Source organism: Rhagoletis pomonella, unplaced genomic scaffold (assembly GCF_013731165.1).
Source record: "Rhagoletis pomonella isolate Grant_MI unplaced genomic scaffold, Rhpom_1.0 Rhpom_scaffold_00001, whole genome shotgun sequence".
NCBI classification, from domain to species: Eukaryota; Metazoa; Arthropoda; class Insecta; order Diptera; family Tephritidae; genus Rhagoletis; species Rhagoletis pomonella.
In genome coordinates this window covers 22,362,279-22,377,803 of record NW_023458555.1, presented here as the reverse complement: position 1 = coordinate 22,377,803, position 15,525 = coordinate 22,362,279, and the positions used below count along the sequence as shown (strand labels likewise).

Here is a 15,525-nt window from a genome sequence, read left to right as displayed (position 1 = left end):
CATAACTTTGTTTTTAATTTTTGGTAGAAGAATTTTTTAAATTTTGCACAAAGTTTGGATCTTTGATTTTTATAAGTTCCGTTGTAGACTGTCCTATCTACATACCTCTGTACATAAAATGATAGCCGTTTCCGTTGTTCGGACTAAACTCAAAAACCACTGGATAGAGTTCATTCAAATTGACAGAGGTGGCACTAAAGTTGAGTTATTTTTAAAAATCAAATTTATTAACCGATTTCGTTCAAATTTTAAATGTGCGCTATGTACATGTATGATGACAAATTATTTTGATAAAATTTACCCGCTGGGTGGCACTGGAGTCTAAGTATTTGGAAAATCCGTATTTTTTCAAATGTGGCTGAAATTCATTTTATGATAGGCAATGGTTTTGCAAAAAATGCACCCAATGGATGGCGCTGCTGGATACCAATTAAGTTTTCAGATGTCTAAATTAATGATGGCGTTAATTAGGCATAGAAAGACTTCAAAATTTGTGTAAGCGCACTTTTCTCAGCTGCCCTCATACCCCCTAAAAGCGATCTTGCATCTACCTAGGAACCAGTTCATAAATATTATCACGAATTGTAAAAGTGGCGAATTAACAAGGAAATATCACCGTAGGTATAACAATTGCTTCATTTGAAAGATATTCTAGAGATCACACGATTCATTTAGCCAATGTACCGGAAAACTTTTCATCCTGTGGGACGGTGAGGATTATTGGCCCTCCAATAACAGAAAATGCAAATTTGTACTCTTGAGCTTCCTTGTAAAGACTTTTTATTGGCTTACGCATTGGACCAATGTTGTAGTTGCAAGATCATAGAAAAATAAACGTATGCTTGGCAAAGATCTAACAGCTGGAAAGAAGACCATCGGTAAAGCTCATGACATCGAAAGGGATTAGCACCTATTCCATATGGTATCACATCGTTACTCTTCTAAAATAGCCTATTTTCTAAATTTTTTAAGCGATTAAATGCGGCAAAATGCGTTTTAGAAGCTATCTTACAAAAGCTTATAAGCCCACACAAATATTGCCACTGATATAACTTATGTACATATGTATATCTAGCGACCACAATGACAGCTGGACAGCAATAAATTTTATGCTGTGGAGACCGCCAGTGAGCAGGGATACAACGTGACTAGTTGGACTGAAACGCAAACTGGTAGCTTTGTAGTTCACAACTAGTAGCTTTCTCTGCGGGGTATCTACTCACTGTGCTTCGGATATAAAAAACTGCCACTGTAGTTGTAGTAAATACTAAATTGCATCCACGCCGTGTGCATAATTTTTATACATATGTACATACATACATATGTACGTACATGTACGCAAGTGTCTATTTATTTTACTTATTTAAATAATGCTGCTGATAAGCTGATTTCTCTTGACGTAATTTCTAACCTTACCGACCTTAAGAATTCGAATTAGTTTGTATGTATGTATGTATGTATTCGCGCCGTGGAAAATTCATGGGTGGCTATTTACTACAAATAATTTATGTGTGTACACCACGATTCGCTTGAATAGGGCCATCTTTTTTATAAATATCCGAAGTACATATCTGAACTTGTGGGCATCGGAGAGGCTTCATTATATTCTGTATGTAAAAATGTGCTTTGAAATTTGTTGCCACCTGAATAGGCAAAGTTAATAAAGTTTTACTAAAGGACATTTCGAAACATAAGAGAGTAAAAATGGGCCGAGTAGTCGCAAAATTTTAATACGCACGGAACCAGGATTATTATCTGTTGGGAATAAAATTGAAAGAAGGGCAAATGCTATTGACAGCTAATACTAGTGCACAGCATCGCAAGACACAAATTTTATGAAATGGCTCCAAAACGCAAAGGCTATAACGGTAGTGACAAAAGGTACGTTACGTTGTTATTGGAAACAGTTATTTTTCACTTACTTACTTCACTGCTGGCGAAAGCGGCAGTTAATATTTTTTGGAAATGTTATGGCAGATGGCTTATGGCCTTATTTATAAAAACTAAAATAGGTTTAAAGAGCTTTGTGAAGTGACATTTTCATATAAATTTTCGATTTATAAAGCAGTTAAAGTCTTCTTTATTTTTTCTAAATTTGGGCGTTAAAATATATTGCATTTTATAATTCCGTTGGTGCATTAATTGCATAAAAGATCAAGATATCGACAAAGATAAAGTTATGAATGACATAGGATTTGGTAATCGCTGTGGCTATTTTTGAGTGTAGGAGTGTTATCTGAGTCCACTGGTCTGATATGGCACGTCGTATAAAACACTTGAGATAAAATTTCAAGTTTCAAAAACAACGAAAAATTCTTGGACGTCCTATTCGTACCACAGGAGTTTCAAAAGCGAGAACAGCGAAACAAAGTCTTGACTTTCGCCCATTTTACCGGTCCTAAATTTATTGGAAAGTGTTTGGAATTGGTTGTTTGCAAGTCCAAACCATTTGATGACTGACAGTTTGTGCTTGTATTATTTAAAGGGATTCACGAAAAGCCGCCTTTCGGGCGGAAGTTTGAATGAACCTTGGCATTAAGGAGATGGTGAATGTTATACTAGTCTTTCTTCATGTTTAAGCCAGCATTGTGCTAACGGAAATGAACAATCGAAAAAAAGCAGATTTTTCGTGTAGTTTGATGAAAAGCTGCACAAACCCCAAAGTATTTTCTTGATTCGTTCTCAAATATGAGACCTTAGCTTTTTCAATATATAAACGTAAAGATAAATATAAGCCCGGTTCTTGAGGGAAAATAATGTACCTATTCAAGTGAGACATGTCGTATACATAGATATGTAGAACTTAGAAGTAACACTAAGAATGAAGATTGGCGCATGGCGGAACATTCGATCTCAAGGTTTCTATCCCAATACAATTTTTATTTGTTTCGTTTATCGCGCAGGTTCAGAGGCTAATTGCAAATTTCCGTCGAGCATTTTTTAATAGTCGTAGAAAATGCAAATGGCCAATCAATCGGCTGTCTTTGTATTTTCGAGAATTAAAAAGTAACTTATTTGATTTTTAGTAGTAACCAGTAAGCGACAATTTTCAAATCGCTTTCATTGGGTGTTGTTTTAAAGTGGCGGTTTCCAAGCCTAGCCCTCAACCCATTGCTTGGTGATCGTTTCGCCTACCCGCAATAATTACGCTTCCAAAGATATTCACCATATTAAACACCGGAAGCCGTGAACTGCTTAATCGAATGGAAAAGAATTGTGTCTGGCTACTTTTTGATGAGTGGCGATCAAAAACTTTCCCCAAATGCGTGGACTCTGCACTCGGTATCATCCTCCGGTCAAAATTATTTGAAAGTAATTATATTACTTGAACTTTTTGCGGAAATAGTTTGTCTAGCACTAAGATTTCTTATTCCAGAGACCGGATGTAGTGAATTTTCAGCTACGTGATCACAAAGGATGTTGCAACTGGCTCTATTACAGTACTTCCGATCAGCAGCAAAAAAAATTATGGAAAAACTTAACGGGAAATTTTAGCTGCATTTTGTTATATTAAATCTTCATGAGCTACCAAACTGCATACCCAAAAATTTTCTTGAAATTCATAATAAAAACGTCGAAATTTTTACGAAAATTTTATTAATTTTTCTAAATTTTGTATAAACTTTAAAATTTTCATTTATATGATTTTGGTTAAAGCATGAAAAACACATTTTATAAAAAGTAGCACAAAATTTAGGCTTGAAAAATATTGTGAAAATTAAGAAAAAATCAACATGTGAACGATTGTTTCAGTCACTGTTAACTAAGTTTTTTCAAACGATGAAATTTCGTTGTTGCCTTAAGTTTTATAATGTTCGCTTTCAGGGTCATTTAAGTGCCGGTTGTTGATTAAAAAAATATTAATTTTCAGATGAAATATTTAAACTCTAGGTACTTAAGTGCCCAATGTTGGCTATTGAAATATGGAAATTACAACTCAGATTTTAGATACAAGATTATAATTAAGAGCCATTCCATTGTGACTGGTAGGACATTTTACTCCAGAATGTGATCAATTGCGAATTATAACTATGTCGCCGGAACTTATACAACAGCGAAAGATATTTTTGAACATAGAACGTTAACTAATGTATAAAATTGCTTTTACATAAATACCTAACGATTTCTTAGTTTCGTGTAATTATCATTTGAACGAATGTGACTGGTGGGGCACTGAAAATAATTTACCTCTGTGAACTCAAAGACGAATTTTAGTTAAAACACTTAATTTTTACGAAAGATGTTTTTGTGTTGTAAAATATGAACTATACGCTTTGTTCTTCAACAAAAATTAGGCCTATATAATATTAATAGAAATATTAAAAAAAAAAAAATATGTTTAAATTTGTGACTGGTGTAAAGTAATTATGCATGAAGTAAAAGTTTCCGTAGACCAAATTACAACTTCTTTTTAACCAACTTTAACAAAAGGAGGGGGTTATCAATTCGTAGGAATATTTTTATTTTTTATTTTTTTTTAATGCATGTTACCACATAAGTTTGGAAATACTTTTTGCATCGGAAAGGTAGTTTCTCAGAGGTGGTCCCATACTAATTTCGTTTAGATCCGATCATTGGATCAAGAACAAATTAACGGTACTCCTAAATTTGTATATGCGATTTGAAGTTTGTTTTGTTTTTTTGTTTAAAAAATGCTTATTATTTTTTTTAATATCCGTGTACTGATTAACAAAATGAAGTTGTTTAAAAAAAGGTTACTACTGGAATAGAGATAATTAGGGCATTGTGAAATGTATGTCGTTTTCCTCGTTTACATGGAATGGCCCTTAACATAAATTTATTTTGAATCAGAATAATTTATTCATCAAGCACGGTATCATTAGTTAAATAAAAACAACAAAAAAATAAATAAAAAGTTCCTTATTAAAAAATTCTATTTTTTTATTGAAATAACTAAAAACAAATTAAACAAACTATAGTCAAACTGCCAGAAGAAACTGAATGATAAACATTAAAATTTCAACAAATAAAACTAATTAGTAAATTTAACTGTCTCTGACTGATAAGTGAAAAAACATTCAGTGAACTATTAATTTAACGTCATTGTTTCGCTGCTATAATTTTTTGGTATTTGACGTTTAGTTTCGGGTAGAGGTGGAAAAATATCGACGATACAATCGATGTTTTAAGACCAATTGTAAGACCAATTAGGGGGGAAATCTGTCTAAGCATTGCAAACCGAGTTACTCGCAAATTTTGTCCAATCTGTTTATGATCAGTAAGCGAGCGATATCTATAAAAGCATGTTGATTTAAAGCACTTCTTGGACCAGTGAACTTAATTATCTCAAGGTAAAGTCCCCAAAGGAATCATTTCAACAACGTATCACACGTTAAAATCAGAAAAAAAAAATAGAAATAAAAATTTTGGTGCGAATTCCTCAAATACTCGTAGCTTATATCAGTATTTTTCGTTCAATTAAATACACATATAGATACATATAGTAGCAGGAACCCTGCAGTAAAATTTACAGACAGTCTGTTAAAGCGCTAGTTCCGCGCTATACATTTCAGAACTATCGCTGAATTAGTGCAAAGCGGCTGGAGAGAGGGTTTATTGTGGGTACCTGCCGTAGTATACGGTATACGGCTAACAACTGGCGAATTTATCTAACATTGCGATGCCCTACGAAGTGTCGATTGCCGCCCGCTGCATTCCGTTTTCGATAGTTTCGAACCAGTTCTAAATGCGACAGATGGGATCTAGTCCGCTCTGCATCCCCTTTTCTACAGTTCCGAAACGGATCTAAAATCGACAGACGAAAAAAGTAATATGATATTTTCAAGCAGAGATTTTTCCTCTTTTCCAATGGTAGCGCTTTTAAATTATTTTCGAAAGATTGTTTTCATTTTGATATAAAATTTGTTTGAATGAATGTAATTCAAACTGAGCATTTGGGCAAATTAAACGTAAGTAACATCAATTTACATTTTAAATTTATATTTTAATGAATTAATAAATTAAGTAGGAAACATAGATTAATTAATTAAAATTAAGGATTAGGGGTTAAAATACCAACTTTTAAGACCTCTACAATTCTCATATTAAACCTGTTGTGTTTTTCGACCCGCCCTAATGTACAAGCATTTTAAATTGATTCTTATGTACGTATCTATGTAAATCCATATGTGTGTGTCTTACAAATAAATAAGATAAGGTCAAGGTCGCAAAGCGGACAAATTGATAGCGCCATTTTTATCACTCTTCTTTGATTAATTGAAATTGCAAAAACACTTATGCAATGACTCGTTATCATATCAAGATGTGTGTATTTATATATATTTTAAATAAGTGTTTTGTTAAATACATAAGATTAGATGGGGCAGAATAGATAGCTGAGAAAGCTTTTCATTCAGTGAGCACTTTTAGTTCCCAGTCAGGAAAACGGTTTATAATATAACTAGTCGAATAATACGACTTCAAACATAATTATTGTCTATAGTAAAATTTAGTCACACAATTTTTTACCCATTTTTGAAAGAATAGTTTAAAATGGTAAAATTTGAAAATGTTCTACAAATGGTTTAAATCCGATCATCGAATCATGAAGAAATTGACGATAATCTTAAATTTTTATATGAGAATTGAAGTCGGTTTTGGTTTTTTCTTAAAAACTACTTGTTTTAAATCGACTTAAAAAAAAAGAAGAAGGTTATCAATTCGTCAGAATATTTTTTATTATTTTTTTATGTATGTTACCGCATAACTTTGTTCTACGTCAAACGGCTTCGATAATTCTTTTTACATCTAAAAGGTAGTGTCTCCGAGGTGGTACCATACTAATTTGGTTTCGATCCGATCATTGGATCATGAAGAAATTAACGGTACTCCTAAATTTGTATATGAGAATTGAAGTCGGTTGTTTTTTGCTTAAAAATTACCTGTTATTTTTTTCGTTTAAGAATAATCGTTAGATTTGGATTTTTATTTTTTTCTATCAAACGTTTTTTTATGTGAGAGTTTTTTTATGATCTAAATCTGAAATCGAAAACCAATGGTTATAACACCGTGCGGCAGTCAATTTTACACACAAATATAATCAATAGGGATATTTAGATACCAAATTGAGCAAGTGGCACTCGGACAAACAATTGCCCGAATGCCAGGTCACTTGCCCAATTTGGTGAATACCCTTAATATATTCACGAATCTATGGCCAAGTATAATAGAATTGCGTTTTTACGATTTTTTAGGTCTTTGCAATTTCAAAGATATGAATAATTCCAAAAATTATTTAAAAAATTCATGGCAATGGGCATCAAATAAAACACAAAATTCTATAGATTTCAAGCTGTTTAAATTTTTTCGTTCATAAGGACGAATAGGTATTGAAAATGTGCTTTGCAAATTTTTTCCTTGAATATCCCTGAAAATTTGCCATATTTCCATAAACAAATATATATATATATATATATGTTAAGGACTACCACATACACACACACACACATCCTCAAAATTCTTCCTTCTAACTTTATTAGCTAAAAAATAAAATTAGTAAAAAGGGAATTTTCAATACCGATTTGTCCTTGTGAATAAAAGAAAATTGATTTTAAATGGACAGAATTTTTTTCCCATTACCATGCATATTGTTATTCTATACTTTGTCATTACAATATTGGAAAAATAATATTTTTGAAATTTCGAAATCCCTTAAAAAACCCTGACTTCAGTGAGAAAAAGTTATATTAATATATGCAAATTTGGCCCATAGTTTTCTGAGTATATTGAATGATTCGTGCAGTTCGACATTTTTTTGGGTTTTGTTGCACAAAATAACAATTAAATTTTATCAGAAAAATTTAAATCTGATTTTAACGGTTAAATTATAATTTTTATTATTAAGATCATATGCGTCCCTGGTTTCATGAAACATAATATAATTTTTTAACAAAAGAAAAAATTTAACCCTCTGCTAAAAAAAAATATGTTAATTAAATGGAGCGAAATCTTTTTGTTGTTTGACTACCACGTCTAAATACTTAAGTGCGGACATAATTTATATAGTTTAGGCCCAAAAATGGCTGGAAAAAATCTTGAAAACGTTTTGTTTTCAAAATGTGATGACTCCACAACTTACTGAGTACCGCAAATCCAGTTTTACATGCCTTGTAATTCACCTAGCAATATCCACCAAGCAAAAAATCCAAGAGCAAGGTTTTACTTTCAATGAACCCTGTAAATCCAACCATTATAATACTACTTAGAAACAATTTTACACGATTTTTTTAAAATAATTTTTTATATTTTTTCTAACTCTTATTTTAAAAACGCTTATTTATTTACAATAATTATTGTCTTTCATTCATGCATTAAACATTTATGTATTTACACTATAGGAGGGTCCAACAGCCAGGCTCTCCTATTTTTTATTGTTGGTATCCTTTGGTTGTACGTGTATCATTACTTTAATGGCGCCACCATGGCCATAACGCGCAGTCTCGAATGCCTTCGCCGTCTCGGTGATATCAAAATGATGAGTTATCAGTCTTTTAACATTTACCTTACCGGTAGCGACTAACGCCAGAGCAGCAGGATAGCTATTAAAAATTTAACAAGTCAAATAATTTTTTCGCACTTATTTCGTTTAGAGATAACTACTCACTCATTGCAGTAACGGAATACACCGCGTATATCAACCTCTCGCGCCAAAGCGTTGATCAGCGGAATTTTTGGTTCTGGTGAACCCATGCCGACGATGACAACGCAGCCACCGGAGCGTGTAGCCTAAAATTTATTAAATTTTGTACTTATTTAGTTGTAATAAAAAACTGTAAATTTTTTTTGTATATATTTCATAGTTATGTATGTATGTATGTATATCGTACTTACGAAAATGCTCAAGCGTGTTGTTGACTCAGCACCGCAGCAATCGATCGTCTTATCTGGCTCTACACCCATTATTTGATGTATTTGTTTGGCTATCTCCTCTACGCTGTCATCCTTATCCATGAGCAGCGTATGTGTGGCACCTAATTCCTTGGCGACATCTAAGCGATTCTGCACCAAATCCGTAATCGTTATCTGATCTGCGCCCATTGCTTGCGCCGTCAGCAGTGTCACCAATCCGATAGGACCCGCTCCTAATACCAGCACTTTTGAACCCAGGCCCACACCGGCACGGCGGCACGCATGTACACCAACTGCGAGTGGTTCAAGTAATGCACCCTCCTCCATGGTAACATGATCGGGCAGTTTATAGCAGAAATCTGCAGCATGCTTGTAATAGCGTGTGAGATTGCCATCATACGGAGGTGTGGCACAAAATACCATATCAGGGCAGAGATTATATTGACCGCCCTTACAGTGATCACAGTAGCGGCAAGGTACACCCGGTTCACAGGCGACACGATCACCAACAGCTAGATGTTTAACGTCTTTGCCCAACTTTGCAACTACGCCAGAAGCCTCGTGTCCAATAATCATTGGCTTGTTGAGTACAAAATCACCGATACGTCCATGGACTAGGTAGTGTACATCGGAACCGCAAATGCCGACAGAGTCCATTTTTAAAAGCACATCTGGCAGAGAATGATAGAAAAGTAGTGGATTATTTTGGTGAATGTTCGGCGACAATGCTTAGTGAATGTATGTAGTACAAACCATGATCTCCAATTTCTGGAATGGGGCGTTGTTCCTGTAAAAGAAAAGAATAATATATACATTTATTAAAAAATGTCAAGCAACTAGGTCATAAGATCAGGAGAGGGCGACCTTAATGTGCTGCTCTTCTAGTGTTTTTAAGGGTCTCGAAGATTTTCTCGTCTTCGTTTAGTCGCTGTATTCATGTAAATATTCGTCTTCGTGTTAGTTTTCGCATTCAGCTTCGTATTCATTATAGACGCTGTCGTCGTATTAATTTTCGGATCGTATACATACGTATTCGCCTTCCCATTAGTCTTCGTATTCCTCGTCGTATTCTTCTTCGTATTTATCTACGTCTTCATATTCATATTCATCTCCGTATTCGTCTACGCACTCATCTACGCTTTCCTCTTGATATACGTCTTCGTATTTGTCTTCGTGTTCGTATTTATCTTCGTCGTCGTATTCGAATTCGTCTTCTTATTCAACTTCGGTTGGTCTATGTATTCGTTTTCAGCATTGCTTCGATAGCATATTCATGTTCGTATTCGTATTCGTGTTCGTCTTCGAATTTGTGTTCACATTCGCCTTCTTATTTGTATTCGTTTTCATCTCCTTATTCGTCTTTGTATTTGTCTTCTTCTTGGTATTCGTTTTGGTCTTCCTATATTCTTCGTATTCACCTTCCTACTCTCATTATTGTTCGTATTCGTCTTCCTAATCATGTATCCGTCTTCGTCCGTCCGTCCGTGTTCAAAAACAAAAAGAAAAAGCAAAAGCAAATGCAAAACTAACACGGAAATTTTGGCACAATTTTTTTTTCTAATTATTTGTACATATTTTGATTGATTACACAGATCGACAAATTTAGACTTTTTACCACCTGAGTAAAACACATCGTATCTTGTAGATTTTTTGGTGCTGAATCCAAATATGGCCGCAGAATTCCTCAAGCACATGAGATATCCTAACCTCAAAGTATATTATGAAAACATCCAATTTTTTTCTACTTAGGGCATCATTTAGTATCACTCTTCCCCATTTAAAATTCATTTTAGTTTGTTGGGATTCGATTTTTTCTTCCTCTAGATATGTATACCAGTTTTAATGTGCAGTACTTTGTATTTTCTTTTGAAACTCAAAAGTTGGCAACACTGCATATCGGACTCGTCGGCATCTAAGTGAGAAGCATGCTCCAGTTAGATGCTCAATCAAAATGTGAAGCAATGCTTTCCTGTGAGAAGTGAGAAGCATGCTCCAGTTAGATGCTCAATCAAAATGTGCTAAAGACGAAGGAAAGCATTGCTTCACTATCTATAAGTACTTGCCGGCTTAAGAATCTATTTACATACGTACATACATACATACATACTACATAGGTACTCAAAATCTTAAAACTTAAGTAGCTAAGTCGAAAGCAAATTTGATCAAGAGATGCTAGTTATGGCTGGACATATGATAATAAAAATTTATTGATAAGAAAAATTCCAGTCAGTTTCTATGGCTCGGCAACATAACGGCATTTCAAACAAGTTCCCACAAAATTTTTGAGTAGATAAGTATTTGACTTGAAATAAAAACTCAAAATTAAATTAAATTTTTTTAATTGCAGTTTATTTCGCTAGAGGTGTCACTGACTTGCCTCGTAAAAGTATGTATAAAAAATTTTTTGGGTAATAAAAGAGATTTTTTGTTGGCTGAAACATAACTTCATCTACAAACAAACATAAATTATATGCAAAAGATAGGCGCATAAAATATATACATACATACATACATAAGTAACTTTTGTTGAATTCTTCGGTGACACTCAAGGCAAAGCAGATTTGTTTTACTTGCACTAATCACCAATTAGACGAAGGAAACTCATCAAAATTAACAAAATATAAGACAAAAATTGGCCAAAAAATTGAATTGCTAATAAAACTGAACACTGAAATTAAAAAAATTCATAACAAAAATTTTTATGAAAAAAAGCGGGACGTACTTTGGAAAAAATACAGTGACCCAAATATAAAAAGTGTGACGCGAACTTTTGCAATTTTCGGCTATTTTTCTTAAATTTATTTAATGCATTTTATTTTTTTATGGAAATATAGCTGATTACTTAAAAAACACCATATGAGTTCTAATTTCAGCCTTTGTGCAAAAATTATGAAAATTTCGCAAAATTTGGTATAGTGCAAATTTGGACTAGTTAGGACCTACCGTTGGCTTATGACGGTGTTACGCATTTTTGTCATACACAGTATTGCCAAAAATCAATGGTAAGTCCTAGGTACTTTAAAATTTGCACTTTATTGCACTAAAATTTTAAGTTTTTAGAGATGCTGATTAAATAATAAGTGTTGGTTAAAATTTGTATAATTTTCCCAATTTTTGCCCAAAGTATGAAACTTGGATTTAAATGGTGTTTATGAAGTAGTCAAGCTGTACCTTCTTAGAAAAAAATAATAAACATTAAATGAACTAAAGAAAAATAGCCAAAACTTGCTAAACTGTCGCGTCCATGTTTATGTTTGGGTCACAGTATATTTTTGCCTAAAATAAAAATCATTGAAAACGACCTGGTCTTTTAAGACCTTTCGGATTAGAAAAAATTGTGTTTCAATTTTATATAACACAGTTCGACATGATAATTTTATCCGATATAAGGCTAGCCATTTCTAATAGATTTGAGTCACTAAGTTTGTAAAAATGGAAATTTTTATATTTGAATTTAAAAAAATAAGCAAAATCGGCTAAAAACGGCTAACTATTTTTGGCAAAACGGCTAACTAATCGGCTGCCGGCTAAACCGAATTTTCTCCGGCTGTTTGCTATCACAACCCGCTAAATATAGCCGGAAAAAGGCTAAACTTTTATTCTACAAAAACAAATCGTCGTTTAAAGTGCAAAACCGCGTATCAACAAAATGCAAAACCGCGTATGTGAAGTTGTAGAAATTATTTCCTAGAGCGTAAAAACACTCATATTTCAAAATGGTTCTCTCTTTTTATAAAGCAATCCCATTTCTGGCTAGTATATTTCAGGACGAATGGATAAGGATTGAGCCAAGAGCTTGTGCGAGCGAATCCAATTTTTGGCAGCAAATGTCAGTTACGCGGTTTTGCAGAATGATGATACGCGGTTTTGTACTTTAAACGACGAAATGCAGTATAATCTCATAATCTCTCTCTTCCTTTGGGGTTTCTTAAGCAGGGAGCACACGATTTGTAGATTTATACAGATATTTTTATCGATAATGCGTTCAGCTTAATAAAAAACGTTTTCCTTGTCGCCTTGTACGAGTTTTCAGAAACCTTTGAAAGTTTGCATAGTATGATTTGGAGGCGTCGATATAACCGTTCAACTATGCAAGGAATTAGTAAAAACTGGTATAAATCAAAGAATCATCGTTTAGCTTGTACCAACGAAAGAAGTATGCTGGTGTGACCAAAGACCCGAGATTCGATTTTTTTTACGTCCTTAGGGATTTTACGATGTCTTAAGTTCATCGAACACTCGTCGATTGGGCGCTTTTTTATGGCGGATAAACCTTCAACTCTGGAGCACTTAAATCCGAAATTCTTCCAAAAATTTGCATCAAAGTGATCAAGGATTTAAAAAAATAAAGGTTCGATTTCTTGTCTGAGTCCAAAAGGTACCTAGTTTGCGTAATAACGCGTTATAACGGTCGCCCATCGGCGAGAGTTGCTTTTTTTGTTTTCAATGAAAATATTCTCATAAAAAATATGTAGGCGGCATAAAGCTGTTAATCCTCTCATTTGTGTGAGAACAGCTAAGCCAAGCGGTAAACAAAATGTGTGAAACGTCAAGTGTTTTTTTTCTGCTTATTTTAATTTTATTTTTCTTATTGCAAATGAGGGCGCGTCTAACCATTTGAACGGAACTGTATGTATGCATGTTTGTATTTAAATATCTACATGTGTTTGTCTGCATACATATGCCTAGAGTGCAGACGAGCCCACTTCTAAAATAAACACTTGTGCGTACATAGTCTATGTATGTAGGTATGTGCATATTCCCAGCACTAAATTAGACTTTGACTAGCAGGGCTAACAAATTTTCCTTTTAGTTTCCTTATGAAATTGTACAATTTTGGATGAACGGAATTTCTTTTTAAATATACTATGTACACGTTTTAGGCTATTTTAAGAAACTTGAAATATCGCGCGCTTTTTTTGCTTTGTTACGTAAAATATTCTTTTTGTGGACTATTTTCCCCTGATAGAAAACATAAGCGACTTGCAGACTTGTAGTCAAAAATATTGATTCATAACACTAGGCGGCAAGAAGTCCCACCTGTCAAGCGAAATCAAAAATTTGTATGGAAATTTTTGTGTGCATTTTTACTTAAGTGGTCATAACTTTTATATTTGTTATTCAATTAAGATAGGTTTGTATTGCATGTTAAAAAGATCATAATTTAACGTCCCAGAAAGAAACCTGAATTAAACAAACTTGTTCATGTTGTTTTTTGTAAAGCAAGTAAATTTTTTTTTTTAATTTTATTAAAAATTACGCAACATACATAGCTCCGGCACGGCTTGTTCGATTGGAAAATGTTATTGACGTGGATGATACTAAATTAAATAAACTTCACTTATATAAAAATAAATTTGCGTTCGGCCCATTACATTGAAAAAAAAATCTGAATGCATTTTTCAAAACCCAAAAACTGTTCTATTTTTTTTTATTTTTTGACTTCATATTCGCATTCGGCGAATATTTTTTCTTTAGAAAGGATGGTCAAATGCCACAGGTCGGACTTTTTTTCATATCTGTAACCTTGTGTAATCTGCAGCAAAAAATAAAAAATAAAAATACCAGCGCAAGAAATTAAGTCAACAAGTATAGTTGGAGAATGGCGTAAAATAGCGGAAAGACTCGCGGTGAATTTGTTATTGACATTTTTTTTGTTTTGATTTGCTTATATAATTTCAGCTGTTTATACAAAACGTGTGTGCCTTATGCAGAATGAGCGTCTAGGGGGGCGTTTTTATCCTTACTACTTATAGGTTGAAAATCAATATACACGTCTAGTCTTTTGAGGAAAACTTCGCCTAAATTGTTTCACTTGTCCTTTGTTTACAATGATAAATTTATTGACTCCAATTAAAATTCTTTCAAACGCTTTACACTTGCTTAACTTGTGATTTAAGTTTTGCTTTTACTTCACTGTTTGATTCCCAAATCCTAATTTGTTACGGGTAGATACCAATGTACGCCCACTCTAACTCACCAAACGTAAATCTTCAATGCCGTGCAATACCGCTGTTAAATTGTCGTTTGCCATGCTGATTATACTGATTGAAATAAATTGAGTAAGAAAGAAGAAACTATGCACACTTGTCAGGATTAGTTAGTTATTCCAAATAGTCGACTGCTCTCAAGCAATGTTCCCGACGAACTAAAGTCCAATTCATATGGAACGCTAAAAGTTGACTTTTGCGTATTTGTCAACGGTGTGTATTGCGCTCTGTACACCTCTTCGTATTCCCTGCAGATACATACTTATGAATATAGTAAATATGTATGTACATTAGAACGTACCACCTTACGGCAAACAAAAAAAATTTGCTTAAACCCCTGATCCTTGAGCATTTTTGCAAGGCTACTTCAAAAAAAAAAAAAAAAAAATTGGCGAACCAGGGTGTCGTTTTTTTTAATTTTTCGGTGTCACCTAGCTTCGGCGATGAAAAAAAAATTTGTATTGATAATTCTACTGGAATAATCAAAATACCCCCTTGGCAAAAGTTAAATGATTTTTAGTGCGCTTAATTTAAGATCCGATTTTAAGATCCGACTGTAAATACCGAACCCTAACCAAAAAAGGGGTCCCCACTTTCGACTTAAAAAAAAATCGAAACTGCCTTCGGATCGAAATACTTTAATTAACTGATATTATGGTGACACGTT

The 15,525-nt window shown here is 33.6% G+C and overlaps 1 protein-coding gene across 1 annotated transcript; it reads right to left on the bottom strand.

The window, feature by feature from the left end:
• Positions 1-8,296: 8,296 nt before the first annotated feature.
• LOC118741167 (sorbitol dehydrogenase-like) lies at positions 8,297-14,995 on the bottom strand. The gene is made up of 5 exons (XM_036473040.1): positions 14,849-14,995; positions 9,622-9,655; positions 8,851-9,539; positions 8,624-8,745; positions 8,297-8,558 (listed from the first exon to the last, which is right to left on the bottom strand). Exons 1-5 carry the CDS (start codon positions 14,900-14,902, stop codon positions 8,381-8,383), a joined length of 1,077 nt encoding a protein of 358 aa, XP_036328933.1. The 5' UTR covers positions 14,903-14,995; the 3' UTR covers positions 8,297-8,380.
• Between the last annotated feature and the right edge of the window lie 530 nt (positions 14,996-15,525).

Coding starts and splice junctions, on each gene's coding strand:
- LOC118741167 (XM_036473040.1), bottom strand. CDS start 14,902: ATGGCAAACGACAATTTAACAGCGGTATTGCACGGCATTGAAGATTTA. Junction 9,540..9,621: donor TCCAGAAATTGGAGATCATG/GTTTGTACTACA, acceptor ATTCTCTGCCAG/ATGTGCTTTTAAAAATGGAC. Junction 8,559..8,623: donor GTATTCCGTTACTGCAATGA/GTGAGTAGTTAT, acceptor AATTTTTAATAG/CTATCCTGCTGCTCTGGCGT.